At 41.6% G+C, this 21,922-nt stretch overlaps 1 protein-coding gene across 4 annotated transcripts in view; it reads left to right on the top strand.

Annotated features, from left to right (window-relative positions):
• Positions 1 to 5,754: 5,754 nt before the first annotated feature.
• DENND5B (DENN domain containing 5B) overlaps positions 5,755 to 21,922 on the top strand; it is a 163,085-nt gene continuing 146,917 nt past the window's right edge. For 2 of the 4 annotated variants that reach the window (XM_084617287.1, XM_084617286.1), the window contains exon 1: positions 5,764 to 6,246. In XM_084617287.1, the coding sequence (XP_084473413.1) occupies positions 6,135 to 6,246 (112 nt within the window). In that variant the 5' untranslated portion in view covers positions 5,764 to 6,134. Of the gene's footprint in view, positions 6,247 to 7,180; positions 7,210 to 21,922 lie in introns of those variants that run through there. The other 2 variants (XM_084617290.1, XM_084617289.1) reach the window with 2 other exon arrangements.

Below are 21,922 nucleotides of genomic sequence, written 5' to 3'. Positions count from 1 at the left end.
ACCCCACTCTCCTGCTGGTAATAGCTTATCTAAAGTGATCACTCTCCTTACAATGTGTATGATAATCAAGTGGGGCCATTTCCAGCACAAATCCAGGTTTTCTCACCCTCCCCCCCCCCCCCCCAAACTCACTCTCCTGCTGGTAATAGCTTATCCAAAGTGACCACTCTCCTTACAATGTGTATGAAAATCAAGGTGGGCCATTTCCAGCACAAATCCAGGTTTTCTCACCCCCCCCCCCGCAAAAAAAAAACAAAACAACTCACACACACACAAACTCACTCTCCTGCTGGTAATAGCTTATCCAAAGTGACCACTCTCCCTACAATGTGCATGATAATCAAGGTGGGTCATTTCCAGCATAAATCCAAGTTTAACCAGAACTTCGGGGGGGGTAGGAAAAAACAAGGGGAAATAGGCTACCTTGCATAATGACTTAGCCACTCCCAGTCTCTATTTAAGCCTAAATTAATAGTATCCAATTTGCAAATGAATTCCAATTCAGCAGTTTCTCGCTGGAGTCTGGATTTGAAGTTTTTTTGTTTTAAGATAGCGACCTTCATGTCTGTAAATGCGTGACCAGAGAGATTGAAGTGTTCTCCGACTGGTTTATGAATGTTATAATTCTTGACATCTGATTTGTGTCCATTTATTCTTTTACGTAGAAACTGTCCAGTTTGACCAATGTACATGGCAGAGGGGCATTGCTGGCATATGATGGCATATATCACATTGGTGGATGTGCAGGTGAACGAACCTCTGATAGTGTGGCTGATCTTATTAGGCCCTGTGATGGTGTCCCCTGAATAGATATGTGGGCACAGTTGGCAACGGGCTTTGTTTCAAGGATAGGTTCCTGGGTTAGTGGTTCTGTTGTGTGGTATGTGGTTGCTGGTGAGTATTTGCTTCAGGTTGGGGGGCTGTCTGTAGGCAAGGACTGGCCTGTCTCCCAAGATTTGTGAGAGTGTTGGGTCATCCTTCAGGATAGGTTGTAGATCCTTAATAATGCGTTGGAGGGGTTTTAGTTGGGGGCTGAAGGTGACGGCTAGTGGCGTTCTGTTATTTTCTTTGTTAGGCCTGTCCTGTAGTAGGTGACTTCTGGGAACTCTTCTGGCTCTATCAATCTGTTTCTTCACTTCCGCAGGTGGGTATTGTAGTTGTAAGAATGCTTGATAGAGATCTTGTAGGTGTTTGTCTCTGTCTGAGGGGTTGGAGCAAATGCGGTTGTATCGCAGAGCTTGGCTGTAGACGATGGATCGTGTGGTGTGGTCAGGGTAAAAGCTGGAGGCATGTAGGTAGGAATAGCGGTCAGTAGGTTTCCGGTATAGGGTGGTGTTTATGTGACCATTGTTTATTAGCACTGTAGTGTCCAGGAAGTGGATCTCTTGTGTGGACTGGACCAGGCTGAGGTTGATGGTGGGATGGAAATTGTTGAAATCATGGTGGAATTCCTCAAGGGCTTCTTTTCCATGGGTCCAGATGATGAAGATGTCATCAATATAGCGCAAGTAGAGTAGGGGCGTTAGAGGACGAGAGCTGGGGAAGCGTTGTTCCAATTCAGCCATAAAAATGTTGGCACACTGTGGGGCCATGCGGGTACCCATAGCATTGCCGCTGATCTGAAGGTATACATTGTCCCCAAATGTAAAATAGTTATGGGTAAGGACAAAGTCACAAAGTTCAGCCACCAGGTTAGCCGTGACATTATCGGGGATAGTGTTCTTGACGGCTTGTAGTCCATCTTTGTGTGGAATGTTGGTGTAGAGGGCTTCTACATCCATAGTGGATTTGTGCTGGAAATGGCCCACCTTGATTTTCATACACATTGTAAGGAGAGTGGTCACTTTGGATAAGCTATTACCAGCAGGAGAGTGAGTTTGTGTGTGTGGGTTTTGGAAAAAAAAAAGGGGGGGGGGTGAGATAACCTGGATTTGTGCTGGAAATGGCCCACCTTGATTATCATACACATTGTAAAGAGAGTGGTCACTTTGGATGGGCTATTACCAGCAGGAGAGTGAGTTTGTGTGGGGGGAGGGCGGAGGGTGAGAAAACCTGGATTTGTGCTGGAAATGGCCCACCTTGATTTTCATACACATTGTAAGGAGAGTGGTCACTTTGGATAAGCTATTACCAGCAGGAGAGTGAGTTTGTGTGTGTGGGTTTTGGAAAAAAAAAAGGGGGGGGGGTGAGATAACCTGGATTTGTGCTGGAAATGGCCCACCTTGATTATCATACACATTGTAAAGAGAGTGGTCACTTTGGATGGGCTATTACCAGCAGGAGAGTGAGTTTGTGTGGGGGGAGGGCGGAGGGTGAGAAAACCTGGATTTGTGCTGGAAATGGCCCCACTTGATTATCATACACATTGTAAGGAGAAAAGAAAAGGAGTACTTGTGGCACCTTAGAGACTAACCAATTTATTTGAGCATGAGCTTTCGTGAGCTACAGCTGTATATTGTAAGGAGAGTGATCACTTTAGATAAGCTATTACCAGCAGGAGAGTGGGGTGGGAGGAGGTATTGTTTCATGGTCTCTGTGTATATAATGTCTTCTGCAGTTTCCACAGTATGCATCCGATGAAGTGAGCTGTAACTCACGAAAGCTTATGCTCAAATAAATTGGTTAGTTTCTAAGGTGCCACAAGTACTCCTTTTCTTTTTGCGAATGCAGACTAACACAGCTGTTACTCTGAAATTTGTCCTTTATAATTTTTGTATGAGTTCATTTCAGAGTGTAGTGATTGTCTGGTTCCACCCACATGGTTGTTATTGGGACATTTAGTGCACTGGATGAGGTACACCACATGTGATAGTTGTGTGTAGGACTCATGGATCTTGAATGGTGTGTTGTGGGGGGCACGGATCATCATAGTATTGGAGATATTGTCTGCAGGTTTTGCATCTGTTGTTATGGCAGAGTCTGGTGCTGCTTTGAGATATTACCTCACCATCTTGTCTCTCTAATATCCTGTGACCAACATGGCTACAACAACACTGAAAACTATTGTTAATAGACCAGAATAGTCCTGAAATGAATTTATGACAGTACTGTACACCATAGATTAATAAGTTCCTTAATTATTCATTTGGCAATGACTGTAGTAAGCAGACTCGTAGGTACTTCCAAAGGCAACCTCTTAAGGGCTTTTCTACACATACAGCACTGCCGCGACACCAATGCAGCTGTGTTGCTGCAGTGCATCTGGTGAAGACTTTCTATGTCGATGGGAGAGAGCCCTCCCAGCATAATGAAACCACCTCTACGAGTAGCAGAAGCTGTCCGTTGGAGAAGCTCTTCCGACAATATAGTGCTGTCCACTCCAGTGCTTATGTTGGTGTAACTTACATCACTCGGGGCTGGAGGGGGGTGGGGGAGGGTGTTATTCAAATCCCTGAGTGACATAAGTTCTGCCGACATAAGTTGTAGTGTAGACATAGACGGAGGTGATGAAGCAGCCATAGACTGCTAATGGTTTTGTGGAACTCTGGCTCATGCCTTATGGGTGCCAAGTGAAGGAGGACGGATAGCTCAGCAGCCACCTATTGATTTTTGACAGTCTAGTCAGAAATGTTTTTATACTGGCCAGTTTCCATAAATAGTTTATGGATTTTAAAGTAAATATTACTAGAATCCAAAATAATCTATTCCTCTTCCAATTCTAACATTATTATTCACTTTTAGTCTGCCTTACATTTTTAGAATGTCTTATAGTAGTTCTGATGGCTTCTGGTATTCTTATATCTGTGTTGATTAAATTTACTCTGGATGCCACTGGATCCTTGTATAATATAGGGCTCTCTCCAGCACTAGCAGCTGTGCAGTTGAAACAATGGTAGTACTGGTGGGAATTTTCCCTAAAATTCTCCGGATAGACAAGTCCCAAGGCAGCAATTGCATCTTCCTGTCTGTTTACATAGCATCAAACACACTGTCTGGGCTGTGCTCTGTACTCAACCCTCCCCTCTTTAAAATTCCTTCTGAACACAGACTTTTCCAGAAGCCTCACAAAAAACTAAAGCACATCAACATCCTGTGTACGCCACATAGGGGACACACACTCTGGATTCTGCAGCACTGTAGTGGAAATTCTGCAAACTAAATTTTAAAAATAAAGCTTTTATGAAAGTTGAATATTTATTTTTACATTACAATACTTTTTTAAAACACATTTTCAGTTTTTCACTATGCCAAATATTGTTACCTTTAGTTCCCGAGTCAATGGGTAAAATTCTCAAAAGCACCTAAGTTACTGTAGTGTAGACAAATCTAAGTCATCACTGAAAATGGGACTTAGGGTTTGTCTACATTACAGATGCTACAATGGCAAGCTATGGTGCAGCAACTGTAGTGCAGACACATCCTACAGCGATGGAAAGAGTTTTTCCACTGCTCTAGTTAGTTCACCTCCTCTACAGGTGGTAGCTAGGCTGCCAGAAGAACTTAATTCGCAGCCTCTGAGTGACATAGCTAGGTCAGCCTAAGACTGTTTCCTCATTAGAAACGCTGGGGTGGCACCACTGTAGCGCTTTGTTGGAGACACTCATTACAGCAATCGGAGGGATTCTCCCCATCGCTGTAACTGATCCACCTAGAAGTCTTCTGTTGACCTAGTACTGACTATACCTGTACTTAAGGCTACGACTAGACTATCGCCTATGTCGGCAAAACTTGTCACTCTTGGGTGTGAATATTCCACCCCCTTGAGCGACATAAATTACACTGACATAAGTGCCAGTGTGCACAGTGCTATGTCGGCGGGAGAGTTTCTCCTGCCGACACAGCTTCTGCCTCTCGCAGGGCTGGTTTTATTATGCTGATGGGTGAGCTCTCTCTGGTTTGCACAGAGCAGTCGTTCTCAACATGCGGCCAGCGGGTCGCTTGCGGCCCAATCAGCACAGAGCTGTGGCCCACGAGACATCCTCAGGGCCACAGAGATAGTATTGTATGTGGCCCACAATGGTAAATAGGTTCAGAACCACTGGCATGGAGTGTCTTCCCCAGATGTGCTGCGGTGGTGCAGCTGTACAAGTAGAAATTTTAAGGCTATGGCTACACGGGCAATTGAATGACAGAACTTTCGTCTTTCAGAGGGGTTTAAACCTCCTGCCGACAACACAAACACTGCTCCTTGGGGGTGGAAGTTTTTGTTGGCAGGAGTGCCGACAAACAAAGCGGCTACACTGCGCATTTTTAGCAGCACGGTTGTAGAGACACAGCCCTGTCGCTAAAAGCTGTGTAGTGTAGACGTACCTCAGTGTACACCAGGCCTTTGGCTCCAAAATCAGTGAGCTGCTTTTTAAAACGTTGCCAAAGGTCTCATTTGGCTGAATGGGACAGCTGGCACCTCCGGAGCTGAGCGCACACCCCACGCTGCATTGGCTGCGGAGCTTACGGGATTGTTTTCCCTCCCAGGAGAGCCTGCCATAGGCTTTTTCTAAAACGAAAGCTCAGACTGTGGAGCACAACCGGGCAGCCAGAGGCGAGCTCCAGGACTAGGCCGTGAACTGGGCCGTGAGTCTAAACAAACCGTGCTCCGCCTTCACCTCTCCACGGTCTGCTCTGGAGTCCTGCTGGGAGAGACCGCAGCTCCTTGGGGGCGGGGGGGGGGGCTCACGTTGTCAACCGAGACCTGCGCGCCGCGCCGCGCCGCAATACGGCAGCCTTGGGCTGGGGGGAGGGGGCCGAGGGGGCCGGGGCGGGAGTCTGCCGTGCCGTGATTTAAATGTCCCGCTGTGCCCGCCCCTTCCCCTCGCTCTGACTGGCTGCGGCAGCAGGGAGGACGCTCAGCCCGGCCGGCGCTTGCTCCGCTGACAGCGGCTGGGGCCATTGCACGCATTGCCACCGCCTGGGCGCTCGCTGCTGGCGGCGCGAGCCCTTCGCTGCGCTCTCGCGCCCGGCGGGGGTGCTGCAGGAGCGCGAGCCGCGGCCCGCGAGAGAGAGGCCGGGAGCGGCGCGAGCCGCGGTTGCTGCGCGCCGCCCCCGCCCCCAGTCGCCGCCTCCAGGACCCGCGCGAGACCCTGCCGCTGGGGATGGAGACGCCGCTGCTGTGACCAGCCGCGGGAGCGCGAGATCCCGGCCCGGCCCCCGCGCGCCGGGGCTAGCGCAGAGCAGCAGCAGCAGCAGCAGCAGCAGGGATGAGCGGGAGCGCTGCCCCCGGGGCCGGCCCGGCGCCTTGCCGCTTCGCTCACTACTTCGTGCTGTGCGGGACCGACGCGGACAGCGGGCTGGAGCCCGACGAACTGGCCGGTAAGCCGGCGGGGGTGGGCGCTGCGCCGCAGCGGGCAGGGGCCGCCGGGTGGTTCCCGGGCTGCGTTTCATTGCCCCTTCATGCCTGCTGCAGCCTTCTTCTGCCGTGTCCTCCCAGGCTGCGCCCTGGAGCCCCTTTCTCTGCAGCTCCCCCCCGGATGGCGGTAGCGTGTGTTTGCCCGCACTGTCATTGCGATGTGTTCTCCGCTCCGCAGCGTTAGCGGTCGGGGGGGGGGGCAACTGGGCGGGTGCGTTTGCGGGCTAACAGGTTAAGAGCGGCTATTAATATCCCGGCGAGAGCAGCGCACCCAGGGGATGCTGGTCCCGCGGGGGCTGCCTGCCTGTGTCTGTGCACAAGCCCCTACAGCAGGCCGGGGCACTCTCTGCCCTGCACCCCGAGGTGCACAGGCTGTTCGGCGTCTTCACTGTGTTCCTCGTCCGCTCCCGGGGAGTCGCTCTCAAGGGATTTGCCTAATAATCCGGGGGGAGGCTGCTTCTGAACTGAGATTTGGTAATGTCTCCTTGTATTGCGAGAACGCTCCCCACCCACCCAAGAAGCCTGAGTTCCAGCCACTAATTGCAGCACAAGAAACCCACTGGATGCAAAGCACGATTGCATTCACCGTTCTCTGAAAAGGCTTCCGGCTTCCCTCTGCCCACCGCCCCACTTTCAGTGGCGGTGCTTTATAGAAACCTGCTGCAGTGGCTAGGACTGGTTATGTCAGTGGGAGTAAGCAGATCACATTTAGATGTGCTGCTGTAATCTTATTACCGCTTGGACTTTATCCTTTAAGTTTAGCTGCATTTGCCTCATGCTTCAGAGGTTGCTGTGAAGATGTAATCAGTCAGAAACGTGTGCATTTCGTGGTAACTTGGGCTCAAAGAGCAGGAAAAGCTACCTTTGGACCTTCTGGCACTATGAAATATCTGTTTCTGTCCCTGCCATGGTTCTTCCTCTTGAAGGTTTGGGTTTTTCCACCATTAGTAGAAAATCAAAGTAAATTGTTTTGGAGGGTGTGAAGCACACTTGTATTTCACTGCAGGTCTGAGTTAGGAGGGGGTAAGAGAGGTAACTATTGGAGGGGGTGTAACTCATGTAGAGGGATACAGGGAAAACTAAGAGGCCTTCTCCATGGTGGTGAACCAAGAATCTTGGGCTGCAGTTGTATTTTAAGTTCTCCAATGCATTCAGCTTCAAACAGAAAAGGAAACATGTTTAAGAGGGTACTGTTAACTTACGTCAGTCCTCCTGTATCAAAAAGTTTTTCCTCTTCTCTCCTCCCCCTTTTCTTTTTTGGGGGAATGGGGGTGAGAAAGTGATTAAAAGTGTCTTTTTAAAAAGACACAACTTGTCCAGCCAGCGTGGAGGTGGTAAAATTGTGTTAGAAACTGGTTTATGTGGAACCACTTTATATACTGTTTCCATACTCAGTTTGACGGCCAGTGCAGAAATGATTAAAATGGGCTGTTTATCCATGAATCTTCCTGATGAAAATCAAAAAATCTGCATTTATTCACTGCTGGTCTGTATGTTTATAATGTACTGTGGCTGTGCTTCACCCAGTGTGGTGGGACTCCCTTAGGTGGACACAGCAAAAAGAGAATGTTTCAAATATAAAAATAACGGAATGTTCTATCAAATGTGACACCATCCCCCCTCCCATTTCCAATTTAAGTCAGGAATAAAAGAAAAAATCTAAGGGGATTGGAAATGTTGAATGGAGTAATAAAATGTTGGAGGGAGAGGGGGTTTGAAAGACTGGGTGCAATAAAGAATACTTTAATTACTCTGGCAGGATTTTCCCCACATTTTTCATAGAATCCAGGAGGGAATATCCCAGAGTAAAAGTGACAACATTTACTGCACATTTATAGAGACCCAAATTTTGACTTTCTGAAATAACTTTTGGAGATGAGGTTACTCATACTTGTTCTTAGCATTGAGTTGAATATCTTGGGAAGTTAATAGAAAATTCATGCAACTGTATTTCAGGATTGTACATTCAAATAAAGGCAGGTGAAGTTTAGGGAACAAATAATAAGAAAGAAAGTTATTAAAAATTGAATTTTAACTTTAAAAAAATACCAAAAGATTAAACCAATCACAGCTTTGTGTGAGGTTTAATTGCACATAGTCAAGAAATTCCACACTAGACCCCTAATTCTGCAAACCGTTATGCACATGTATAATTTGACTACTCTCATGAATAGTCCCCATTGCTGTCAATAGGACTATGTATTTGAGTAAAGTTACACATGTATGTAAACATTTACAGGATCAGGGAATAAGGTTGCTGTGGGAGGCTTATATCTGCCTGATGGTAAGCATGTGCTGCGGTATGGATTTTCATTATATCACAGATCTTGACATACTGGACAATAATAGAAAGAACTTTATTTTCTGAATTTTTTTAGTGAGACAACACAATTTGAATTTCATTCTCTTGATTAATGTATTTTAGACTAAGGTTCAAAATAATTGCATCTGTCCCTTTTGTATTAATGTAAATTGTGTAATCACATAATGAAAGACCCTGTGTGCTGCGCACTAGGCGAATAGCTAAGGTAATGCTGGGACTGTTAATTTAGAATTTCTTGGTTTAAAGTTGAGACTTTAATTGCACACCTTTTGAACTTTTTGCTTTTATTGTGTAGCATTGCTGTCATTTGCACATCTAAATTCTGCTCGTTTCAGTAGAAAACTCCTGGTTTATGTGGCATCTCACCACTGAAGGTGAACCGTGTACTAAATCTCTGAGTTGCATAATATGACCTTTTAAGGTTTTAACATTTGTCATTTCTTATTCCTATTTCTGAAAATAACTTGCTAGCCAACACTGTCTTTGGAAGAGTTTATCACCACCTCAGGTAGGAATTAGCTGACTTACTATGTGAAACCGCTTAAGTAGAAATTGTAAGACAAAATGAGGACTGTTCGTGGGTGAATATAAATAACATACTGTACTTCTTCGAGGTTTCACTTCATGTGTTAATTTAGTGTCTTCAGTTCACCAGTTCTAACACCACTAGTCAAACTTTTTTTTTTTTTTTTTTTTTTCAATAGGAAGAATTGGCATTGTCAGGTCAAGGACAAGATAAATATTTGTAAACAAATATTTTAATACATCCCCTATGAGTTCTTCAGGAATATAGTTGAAAACCTGAAGAACTCACAGGGGATGTATTAAAATATTTGTTTACAAATAAATGACTTGAAAACACTTTAAAAAAATACTGTCTTTACTTCTTTTGATAAAACAGGCATTAGAATAACTCCAGTTTTAAAGTAGTCCAATTCCAACAATATTGCTTGAGTAGGTGCATTACTGGTACATTGCTGTTTAACTTAGTAACAAAATGTGTAATGAAAGTAATATACTTTAACTCAATAATTATGTTTACAGTAACACTGTAAAAACATCCAAGGACTCCTTTGCCCCCCACCCCTGGCATACCATACTAAACAAAATTGTACGGCTAAGCAATAGATGTGTTGCTTATTGTGCCAAACTTGTTTGTCTCACTGTTACCTTGACCTTCCTCTGCTTATTTGTTGCATCCACCTGTTTTCTCTTGTCATGTGCTTTGACTGTAAGTTCTTTGGTGTAGTGACTGTCTAGTACATCTGTGCATAGCGCCTAGCACAGTATGTCCCAGATCCTCAGGACCTCTGAGTGCTGCAGCAATACAAAAAATGTTCTTCTGTAAACTGATCGAGGTTCTTATTGGACCCTTTGCATCTTATTATAAAGGTGTAATGAGAGCACAGTAGTAGGGATAATGTATCTTATTGCATTAAAATGTAAATTACTCTTCACATTTTTAATTAGATTTATGATATTGGAAAAATATTGCAAAGCCAGCAGCGTGGACATTAGTTTGATTACGGTCTGGGCAATGGTAATGGCTTCTTCCTTGGGTATGATTTAATGGCAAGTGAAGTGGCTTGTTGACTATTGTATGATGGAGATAGAGGGGCCTGAATAGCAACTTACTTTCTTCCTTGTTCATACAACATAAAATATGTGTGGACTGGCCTGGGGCTGTAGTGTAAATTAGACCTTTGAAGCAGTTAAAGAGAGAAATATATTCATCTCTATATGTATAGATTGTCATCTTCTGTGTGTATGTTTAAAAATTTTTTAAAAAATTAAATACTGGCGTAATGGGATTATGTAGCTTTGATCCGGTTCCTATCTCTTTGTTAAGGACTGCAATAAACCATAGGCTTCCAGGAGAAGGACAGTTACTCTAGTGACAGGAACACTGTCCCCCAATCCAGCAAAGTAATTAAGCACATACTTAACTTTAAGTATGTAAATCCCATTGAAGTCACTATTCACATGCTGTTAAGCACATCTGTAAGTGCCTTGCTGAACTGTAGCCTTAATAGAATTGAGTTATAGTTGAGAACTCAAAATATGTCAGAAATTGGAAGAGGTTAGCTCTCCTGCTATGTCAGTAGTACTGTATTTTTTTTCCCCCAAATGACTTTTGAACGGAATTTAGAACAATTCCCCCCTCCCCATGAGACTCAATTGGGATCAGCAGTGAACCGCAGACACTTCACTAAGTCATGGGGCTTACAGACTAGTTGCCAAATGAGTCAGCATTCCAACATCATCTGGAATTACATGACCTATGTGTTCCCTTCAACTAGGGATAGCCTTTGCAGTATACATTGCCTGCATTTAAACCTAAATTGGTCTTGTGTGTGTGAATTACTTGTGCTTAATTTTGTGGAGACAACCTAGTGACTTATTTTGTAAACAAGTGTTTATAAACAAGCTGTCTTGTAAATTAAATTTGCCATCACAATGCAACAATGTCTTATTTTGCTTAGTTCCTCTCTGCTCTCTTTAGTATTAGTTCAGTTTGAGTGCTTCTTTATCAAATAGGAAATGGATCCAATGCCATAATATCCAATTAATATTTTTTATCATAAGGGTAATTCTTTGGCAGTTGAACTTACTGAAAATGTGTCTCTAATTACCTGGCCTTCAATGTGTTGAACACTGGAGATGTTGCAATGTAGTATATATGTGGTTTCAAGCCAAGAAGCTACTTGGCGCTAGTACAAAACTGGTTTTGAGGCTGGAAGAAAATCTCCTCGTATTCAGAGTTTCAGAGCTAAATACAAGATTAAAGAGAGAGTTTTAGCATAACACTGTTACTTCAATCTTGTATTTAGCTTTGACACTCGGAGTACCTTTTCCAGAGCTGAAGAAGAGCTTCTTGCTGAAGAAGAGTAAGACCAGCTCAAAAGCTTGTCTCGCTCATTAACAGAAGTTGGTCCAATATGAGATATTACCCCATCCACCTTGTCTCTCAAGTATCACAATAAAACTTCAGAAAGGTTCCATTGTAAGCAAAAGAGTAGATTGTAAATAGGCCTGTCAAGCGATTTAAAAAATAAAATAATCATGCAATTAAAAAAATTAATTGCAGTTAATTGTGCTCTTAAATGGTATTCTATTATTGTTTTAATATTTTTGGATGTTTTCTACCTTTTCAAACGTTTTCAGTTACAACACAGAACACAAAAAGTGTACAGTGCTCACTTTATATTTTTGATTACAAATATTTGCACTATTGAAAAACAAAAAGTATTTTTCAATTCGCCTCATACAAGTATTGTAGTGCAATCTCTTTACTGTGAAAGTGCAACTTACAAATGTGTGTGCATATATTTTTTTTTGTTACATAACTGAAATAAAAAACAAAACTGTGAAACTTAAGAGCCTACAAGTCCATTCAGTCCTACTTCAGCCAATCGCTCAGATAAACAAGTTTGGTTACAATTTTCAGGAGATAATGCTGCCCTCTTCTTGTTTACAATATCACCTGAAAGTGAGAACAGGAGTGTGCATGGTACCATTGGAGCCGGCATGGTAAGATATTTATATGCCAGATGCACTACAGATTCATATCGGGGGGAGGGATAGCTATCGGGGGGAGGGATAGCTCAGTGGTTTGAGCATTGGCCTGCTAAACCCAGGGTTGTGAGTTCAACCTTTGAGGGGGCCATTTAGGGATCTGGGGCAAAAATGGGGGATTGGTCCTGCTTTGAGCAGGGGGTTGGACTAGATGACCTCCTGAGGTCCCTTCCAACCCTGATATTCTATGATTCTATGTCCCATCATGCTTCAACCACCATTCCAGGGGACATGCTTCCATGCTGATGACAGGTTCTGCTCGATAACTATCCAAAGAAGTGCAGACCTACACACGTTTATTTTCATCATCTGAGTCAGATGCCACCAGCAGAAGGTTGATTTTTTTTTCTTTTCTTTTTTTGGTGGTTCGGGTTCTGTTGTTTCTGCATCATAGTGTTGCTCTTTTAAGACTTCTGAAAGCATGCGCCACACCTCGTCCCTCTCAGATTTTGGATGATCCTTCAGATTCTTAAACCTTGGGTTGAGTGCTGTAGTTACTTTTAGAAATCTCACATTGGCACCTTCTTGTTGTTTTGTTAAATCTGCTGTGAAAGTGTTCTTAAAAGGAACAACATGTGCTATAACATGAAATGTATGCAGAACAGGACACCCAATTCTCCCCCAAGGAGTTCAGTCACAAATTTAAGTAACGCATTACTTTTTTAACGAGCATCATCAGTATGGAAGCATGTCCTCTGGAATGGTGGCCAAAGCTTGAAGGGGCATATGAATATTTAGTATATCTGGCATGTAAATACCTTGCAACACCAGCTCCAAAAGTGCCATGCAAACACCTGTTCTCACTTTCAGGTGACATTGTAAATAAGAAGCAGGCAGCAGTATCTCCCATAAATGTAAACAAACTTGTTTGTCTTAGTGATTGGCTGAAATAGGACTGAGTGGACTTGTAGGCTCTAAAGCAGGGGTGGCCAACCTGTGGCTCTAGAGCCACATGCGGCTCTTCAGAAGTTAATATGCGGCTCCTTGTATAGGCAGCGACTCCGGGGCTGGAGCTGCGGGCGTCAACTTTCCAATGTACCGGGGTGCTCACTGCTCAAGCCCTGGCTCTGCCACAGGCCCGGCCCTGCCTCCATCCCTTCCCGCCCCCTCCCCTGAGCCTGTTGTTCCCCTCACTCCTCACCCTACCTCCTAGAGCCTCCTGCATGCCACAGAACAGCTGATCGGGAGGTGCGGGGAAGGAGGAGGTGGTGCTGATCGGCGGGGCAGCCAATGGGTGGGAGGTGCTGGGAGCAGGGGGGTGGAGCTGATGCTGGGTTGCTGACGTATTACTGTGGCTCTTTGGCAATGTACATTGGTAAATTCTGGCTACTTCTCAGGCTCAGGTTGGCCATCTCTGCTCTGAAGTTTTACATCTGTTTTGTTTTTGAATGTGGTTATGTAACATATATATTTGTAAGTTGCACTTTCACAAGAAAGAGATTTCACTGCAGTACTTGTATGAGGTGAATTGAAAAATACTATTTATAATTTTTACAGGGCAAATATTTGTAATAAAAAATAATATAAAGTGAGCACTGTATACTTCGTATTCTGGGTTGTAATAGAAATCAATATATTTGAAAATGTAGAAAAACACCCAAAATATTTAATTTCAATGGTATTCTATTGTTTAACAGTGTGATTAATTGTGATTAATTTTTTTGAGTTAATCACGTGAGTTAACTGTGATTAATCGACAGCCCTAATTATAAGGTGAGATATTTTAGTAAGGAAACTGCCTCAATGTCTTGTAGGAATAGATGTTCAATAAACAAATGGAAAATCTTCCTTTACTCTGTGGGTTGTAAATTGAGTAGAGGGCCATTAAAATTCTCACTTAGTTTCCCAGTTTAGACACAGCCTTACTGGCCCTACTATAACATAATTTCACCATTACAGTTATGTTGGTATAATTCCTCACGTGGACCCCCACATTCAGAATAATAGTGGCCTTCTTTCAATTTGGTTTGTTGAAGTATAGTGATAATAATGCTGGTTAACTTCTTTGTGTAGACAAGACCATAGCAAGGGATCTTGTCAGAGTTGCAGTTCCTGTTCCTGAATTTTTTTTTCTTGTTAGAATTGTAAATGAACAGACAGTCCAAAGGCTTTCTTAATTCCAACTCTTTTTTTTCTTAAAATAAAGATGCAGAGTCTGGGGCCTTTGTAAATTTAACATGGAATTGTTAAGGTTAAACCATCATGATGTGACTTTGGAAAGGACAGACAGAGTAGCTTGGTTACTGACAACATACAAGTCAATTAACTTTTTCTTGCATCTCAAGAGCGTGGGGTTATGATGGAATTGTTTGGGGACTTGGAACTCCGTCAGAGCTCTTGGAAGTGATGGAGTTTTAACACCATCGCTTGAACAGAAGGGGACGCTTTCTCAAATGAAATGCTAGGAGAGAAGGTCTGCAAGAGGAGTAATGGGTGATCTCAGCAGGTTTTACTGAGTGTCACTCACACAATGGGGTGTACATTTGGATGGAGTGAATAGACTTTCTATTGCAATAGCTGATAAGGACAAGCTGGTGTTCACATAATAAAACACTATGTACAAGAAAGCATGGGGAAATATATATGGTAAACAGCGTTCCTGGTATGTTTAAAAGTTCTATCTTAGGTTTTTGTCAGTGTAGATGAGAATTGCTTTTTTTGATTTTGATCTACTTATGTGATCTGTCACCCGTCTAGTTAAAGGGAATATGGCGATACTCTTCACTTTCATCTTCTTGTGACAGTGCTACAAATAGTACATAAATGGGATCATGTAGCTCTGTTCCCCTGAAACAGCCTCCAACTGAAGGGTAGATGACGGCAGTAACACCTTGTTCTGTAACTTTTTTTTTTTTTTTTTTGCTATTAAATTACTCCTTATGCATGTGATAAGCAAATGCCCAGGCCCAATGAATCTAAGACCATCATTAATTCCCAAGTATTTTCAATCAAATTTAAAGAGACTGTCAAATACAATGAAATTAATTTGAGCCTATTCCACATTATACAGATAACAGCTCCTCCCGCCCAAAACGCCTTCCTCAAAAATGACCTGTTTTCTAACTGGCCAGTTGCCAGTAACTAATTCCAGAGTTACTGGGAGTGTCCTATGTCAATCTATTCCTGGCATAATGTGGCCGCTCATAACAAGAGTTAACAATCTCAATATCCTTTGACCCCAAAATCTGCCTATAATATATTTTTGATAGTGAGACCAATGGCCACTTTAAAGTGAAAAAAATAGGCAAGACTTTTTCTTTCAAAATACACAATCCTAGAATTAGTATATAATGGAAAGTCAGTGCACTGCTTCTTATAACTTTCTGAATTACGTAGTAAAAATATACTCCCCTAGGAAAAATCTTGATGCCAAAGGAAACAAGGGATCCTTTATTTATATTTGTCAATGTTATTGACAAGCAGAGAATCCAGCTACACTGGTCTCTAATAAGGAGACTGGCTTGTTTGGGTACCCAGCTAACTTATCACTACTGGTGTCACGATTCGTTGTACTGTATTAATTTATTCTAACCATAACAGTGAGTTCTTTATTTTCAGTTATACATACTGGGAGATGAACTCTTACTATGTTTGACCATATTTTTTCTCTGAAACAGTTTTAACCATTCACTTGCATTTGCCTATGAAAATAAATACCTCCTACACTAATAAAATTTTAAAAAGGGGAAGCTAAAAGTAACCTGGAATCATTCACACTACACAAAAGAGAACCTAATGTACTTCTCACCTGTTGGGTTTCTTTTTCAGTCTTTCTGCTTCACTCAGAACTGAAAACGAACAAGTCTAGTATCTTCAGAGTCTAGTTTAGTTCTGCTGCACTAGCACAATAGTGTAGTGTTGTGTAGAAAAATCTCATAGAAGAACCATGTGACGGACATATTAAAAGAACACTGTTGAACAGTAAAGACCTGGAATGTAGTTTGTATAAAGGCCAGGGGTGGGGGGAAACGGACTTGTAGACATTCCCACCCCAAAATTAACAATGTTTTCATAAATGGCTTTTTTTTAACTAGCTTAGGATACAGAGGTCCTTGCTAGGATTCATTTTAAAAAAAGAGAGCTCGAGGATGGTTGACAGGCTGAAAGAATGGTAAATGTTGTACCCTACCTGATATGTCTCTTTAATGTACCACTATTCAAGAGCTTGTTTACAGGGACTTGACTGCATTGGTAACATTGCTCAAGATAAGGTTATCCTTGGCACCTGCAGCAGACAGTTGGAAATAAGGATTCATCAAGCTTTTTCATAGCTGCCTTGTCAATAGTGATGTTCAGGTTGCATACCAAATCAGTGACCTAGTTGGAAACGGATGTCTCTTTACTATGCATACTAAAAACCTCTGTTATGTCACCTCTTAATGTAAAACTAAATCTTATTACTCGTGGATTTAATGTAAAAACTTCAGCACTTCAATTTGGATATTTGAAGTTTGAATTTTTGAAGGAGCATTCCCTGATACAGAAGTTACTTTTTTTAAAAATAAGCTTAAAGATCTTCTAGCTCTGAATTCACCCTGCTCTGAGTGATGGTGTAAAAGTTAATGTAACTTTTATCAGAATGTGCTTGATGGATCTGCAAAGAATATATATTTTAACACAAAAATAAGCTTTTAAAAACTCATATGAAAAGATGCTTCTGAAAACAAAACAAGAACCAATGCGAAAGTTCTCTAAAATTCACACTGGGGGGAAAAAAAAATTATTCACCTTGGAATATGTATGCTTAATTTCAGTTAACTAGCAGCTTGCTTGTCTCTTTTTTTTTTTTTTTTTTGTTTTTGTTTTTTTTAAAGGGGGACTGAAATGATAATGTGAAGTGTCTAGGGCTAGCTAATCTAATTATTTAACAGGTTTTAATTCAGCCATAAAATGCACCCTGCTTCCAGGCAACCTACATAATATTTTCAGGACTTCAGTGGACCTTCACAGTGGGGAAGCCAGAATGACTCCTCCTTGCCTCCCCCCTCCCCCCCCCTCCAGCTTTTCCCTATTCACTTGCATCCTGTAAAAGGGAGAGATGTGGGGAGGGATGAAGGATTTAATCTGCAAAGCCCTATAAGGCATAGTGACAGCCATTCTATGTTGACAATGGCAGAATTTTTTTTCTTCATCTGAGGTGTCATTTCTATACATTGGCTGCTGCAGATAGTTTTACCTGCTAGTGACATGTATATAATTTCCATTATTTTAAAAAGTAAGTATTTTGTGCTTATCTACACGTTCATGCATGTTAATATTTTCTTGCAAAAAATTACCAGCTATGTGTCTTAACTGCACACTTGTGCGTACAATTGCATGCCTGACTTCTATATGCTATTCCTACAGTCACACATCTCTGAAATTTGGGCTCTCCAGCACTAAAATGCTTCGGGATTCTTATCAATGAAAGAATAGATGTAAAGTGTTTATAGTAGTATCATGATGCAAAGCATTAATTTACTCAACTACTACTATCAATGAAATGTACTAAGATATTTATAAACTTGGTTAGGGAATGAGCTTTTAGTCTGCCCATTGAAAATTGGGAGACAGATGGAGCCTCCTGTAGTAGTGTAGGAAGAACACACATTGACCTTTTTTTCTTGATTTTTCTTGATTGGATCTTTTTGTTTTACATCATAAACTAATATAATAAGACCAATGAAAGCAGCGTGCAATTGGATAAATCTTTTTTGCTTTTAGTTGTCAGTGGGTTGCAAGAAAGGACTTGCTGCTCAATTATTTAATCATGTGATAGTATATTTTTTTTCTCTGCAGTCTCTAACTGCTAATCTTTTTTTCTTCCATACTAGGTGGTGGTATTAAACAAGTTGTAAAATGTTAGTTTTCAGAATTTTGTATTAAAATAAGGAAATTGATTTCTATCTCAGAAGCTAGCATTACAACAAAGTTATGAGTATAGCTAGTTCCCATGTATGAAGTCTTTTTTGTTAATCTGTATAAATATTAACTCTCACGACTGAGTACTGAAAGAGGGCAGAACATTCAGAAACGGCACAATACTGAGTAAAATGAGATGTTGATGGATGGAAAATGAAAGGATATTCGGAAGAAATGCAGAAGAGTGACCATTTTGACAGATTATCAGGAATGTTTTGTTTCTCATTGGTTCTCCGTGAAAATGCTGTTGCTCTACCTCTTAAAAACAAACAAATGAGTCTTAAAATTTCTAATGGTGTATTCTTGTGTGGTTTACTTATTTCATTATATTGTTAAACATGAATCATTATGAACAAGTTTTTAAATATACATAATGCACCACTTTTCATTTTGTGACCTTCGGCTGCAGTCACTACAATTATCATTCAACTAAGTGTTTGTCTACAAAGATCACAATGACTGGCAACTACTCTGCACAGATGGGTTGTGTGATCAGCCTTTTCCCAAGATAATACTACTTTGGGTGGATTGTCTACTCTACTACTGGCAGATATGTAGACTTTTTCAGGCTTTAAAGATGTGACACCAGATGTTGTGGAATTTTTAGTCCAAGCAGGAACATTCGGATTTAATATTGGATTTTTTTTAAACTGAGGAATGACTAAGATCTAAATATTCTTTGTCTAAGGAATGTTACTAAGCAGTCATATATATTGTAATTTAAATGTGGACCTCTATCTTGGCTGGCATAACTAAAAAGTGTTATGTCCTATATATAAACAGAAAGTGCCTGAAGACTGTCTCGTAAATCCTCTATCAGAGTAGTGACTTTTTAACCATATTGATCTTTAACCATAGCACTGTGAGATTCCAAGTGCATATTTGGTTGCTTGTTTCGTCTTTTCCTTTTGAAGCGCCTAAGAAAAATGTATTGTGCAGCATCCCGTGGTGTGTTGTGTACCATGAAATAGTTTTCTACTCTTGTACGTAATACAGGTTGGATGTCTCTCAGAAAAAGTTTTCCTGAACTACTCCTGTCCCCTCTTCTGTGCTCTTTTGTCCTAACCAGCAGGTGAAAAAGAGCAGAACTTTCCGATGAGGTTGCCCTAATCATAACCTCAGAAAGCTTAGTGCCCGTTTTTGTTCCTGCTGGCTGCACAACAGCTGAACTAGAGTGAGCCCATGTCTTGCATTGTGTGTTGCAGTCTGGATGTATGTGGATTTCCACACCTCTTTCCATCAGAATTAACGTGGTTGAGAGAGCTGGTATAAACTTGGAGCAGGAATAAAAAAGCATCAGTTCAGATCTCTTCTGTGGACTCTTTTTTGTGCTTCTAGGAGTTGCCAGTTCCCTTGCAGATGCTCAATTAAGAATTGGCTAAAATACGTCAGTTTGGTATTTCGAACTGCTCCATAACATTTGAAACCGTGATAATCAGTAATTTCTAGGGCTTTCAAGCAATTAAAAAAATTAATTGCAATTAATTGCGCTATTAAAAAATAGTGTGATTAATCACACTGTTAAACAATAATAGAATACCATTTATTTAAATATTTTTGGATGTTTGCTACATTTTCAAATATATTGAGTTCAGTTACAACACAGAATACAAAGTGTACAGTGCTCACTTTATACTTTTGGTTACAAGTATTTGCACTATATAAAAACAAAATAAATAGTATTTTTCAATTCACCTAATAGAAGTACTTCAGTGCAATCTCTTTATCATGAAAGTTGAACTTACAAATGTAGAATTAAGTACAAAAAAACTACATTCAAAAATAAAACCATCTAAAATTTTAGAGTCTGCAAGCCCTACTTCTTGTTCAGCCAATCGGTCAGACAAATAAGTTTGTTTACATTTGCAGCAGATAAGGCTGCACACTTCTTGTTTACAGTGTCACCTGAAAGTCAGAACAGGCGTAAGATATTTACGTGCCAGGTGCGCTAAAAATTCATATGTCCCTTCATGCTTCAACCACATTCCAGGGGACATGCGTCCATGCTGATGATGGGTTATGCTCAATAACAGTCCAAAGCAGTGCGGACCAACACCTCTTCATATTCATTATCTGAGTCAGATGCCACCAGCAGAAGGTTGATTTTCTTTTTGGTGGTTTGGGTTCTGTAATTTCTGCATCATAGTGTTGCTCTTTTAAGACTTCTGAAAGCATGCTCCACACCTCATCCCTCTCAGATTTTTGGAAGGCACTTCAGATTCTTAAACCTTGGACCAAATGCTGTAGCTATCTTTAGAAATCTCACGTAGGTATCTTTGTGTTTTGTCAAATCTGCAGTGAAAAGTGTTCTTAAAATGAACAATATGTGCTGGGTCATCAGTTGAGACTGCTGTAACATGATATATATGGCAGAATGCTGGTAAAACAGAACAGGAGACATACAGTTCTCCCCCAAAGAGTTTGGTCACAAATGTAATTTAAAAAAAAATGCGTTAAACGAGCATCATCAGCATGGAAGCATGTCCTCTGGAATGATGGCTGAAGCGGCCTACAAATGTTTAGCATATCTGGCACTTAAGTATCTTGCAATGCCAGCTACAAAAGTGCCATGCAAATGCCTGTTCTCACTTTCTGGTGACATTGTAAATAAGAAGTAGTTAGCATTATCGCCCGTAAATGTAAATAAACTTTTTTGTCTTAGCGATTTGGCTGAACACAGAGTAGGGCTGAGTGGACTTGTAGGCTTTGAAGTTTTGCATTGTTTTGTTTGAGTGCAGTTTTGTAACAAAAAAATCTACATTTGTAAGTTGCATTTTCATGACAGAGATTGTACTGCAGTACTTGTATGAAGTGAATTGAAAAATACTTTTTATCATTTTTACAGTGCAAATATTTGTAATAAAAATAATATACACTTTGATTTCAATTACAACACAGAATACTATATGAAAATGTAGAAAAACATCCAAAATATTTAATAAATTTCAATTGGTATTCTGTTGTTTAACAGTGCAGTTAAAACTCTGATTAATCGCGATTAATTTTTTTGAGTTAATTGCGTGAGTTATCCGTGATTAATCGACAGCCCTAGTAATTTTCTCCTTGGATTTCAGCTACTGGTAAATATTTTCTGTTCTAAATTCTACGTCACTGATTTTGAAGGAGTCCCGTGTATTTGTACTGTTGAATGTATCAACACCCAGTGGCTTTTAGACTAATGAATGGTTGTGTAGAAACTGAGTTATGGTAAATCTTAATTAACTTATATGGGAAACTATTTCTCACGAGACTATACTGAGTCAAGACGTATGCTCCCTCCTTTGTTTAGGAGCAATAGACCCAGTCCCATCCCCTCACAGGTGGAAAGGGTTTTACTCAAAGTATTTTCTTGTGCCAAAGGAGGATGAGAGGGCAGGGGTGCCAGAACGGGAGAGCCAGGGGACCACTGCCCTCCACTTTTTACCAGCAGTAAGGGTGAGTGACAGAGGGAGGGCATGGAGAGGAGCAAGCCCCTCAAGAGAGGAAGGAGTGGCACTGGAGGGCTGGGTCATGGTTCAAGTGCCGGTGGCCTCTCCACTTTTAGGGAGTTGCTGCTGCTCCTGATGAAGGATGGAGACCGACCTTAGATCTAAGACAACTGAGTAAATTTTTGAAGTCTTAAAAGTTCCACGTGGTGACTCTGGCAGCTATAATCCTTTCTGTAGAGGCAGGAGAGGTATCAGTCTGAAAACCAATTTCCATACGGCGATACATCCCCCACACAGGAGATACTTGCGCTTTGACATGGGCCGGAATCATTTTCAGTACAAAGTACTTCCCTTCAGCCTGTCTTCATCCCCCAGCAATGTTCTCAAAGATTTTAGTGGTAGTAACTGCTT

Source organism: Lepidochelys olivacea (assembly GCF_965140295.1).
Source record: "Lepidochelys olivacea isolate rLepOli2 genome assembly, chromosome: 1".
Taxonomy (NCBI): Eukaryota; Metazoa; Chordata; order Testudines; family Cheloniidae; genus Lepidochelys; species Lepidochelys olivacea.
This window is presented reverse-complemented; position numbering and strand designations above follow the sequence as displayed.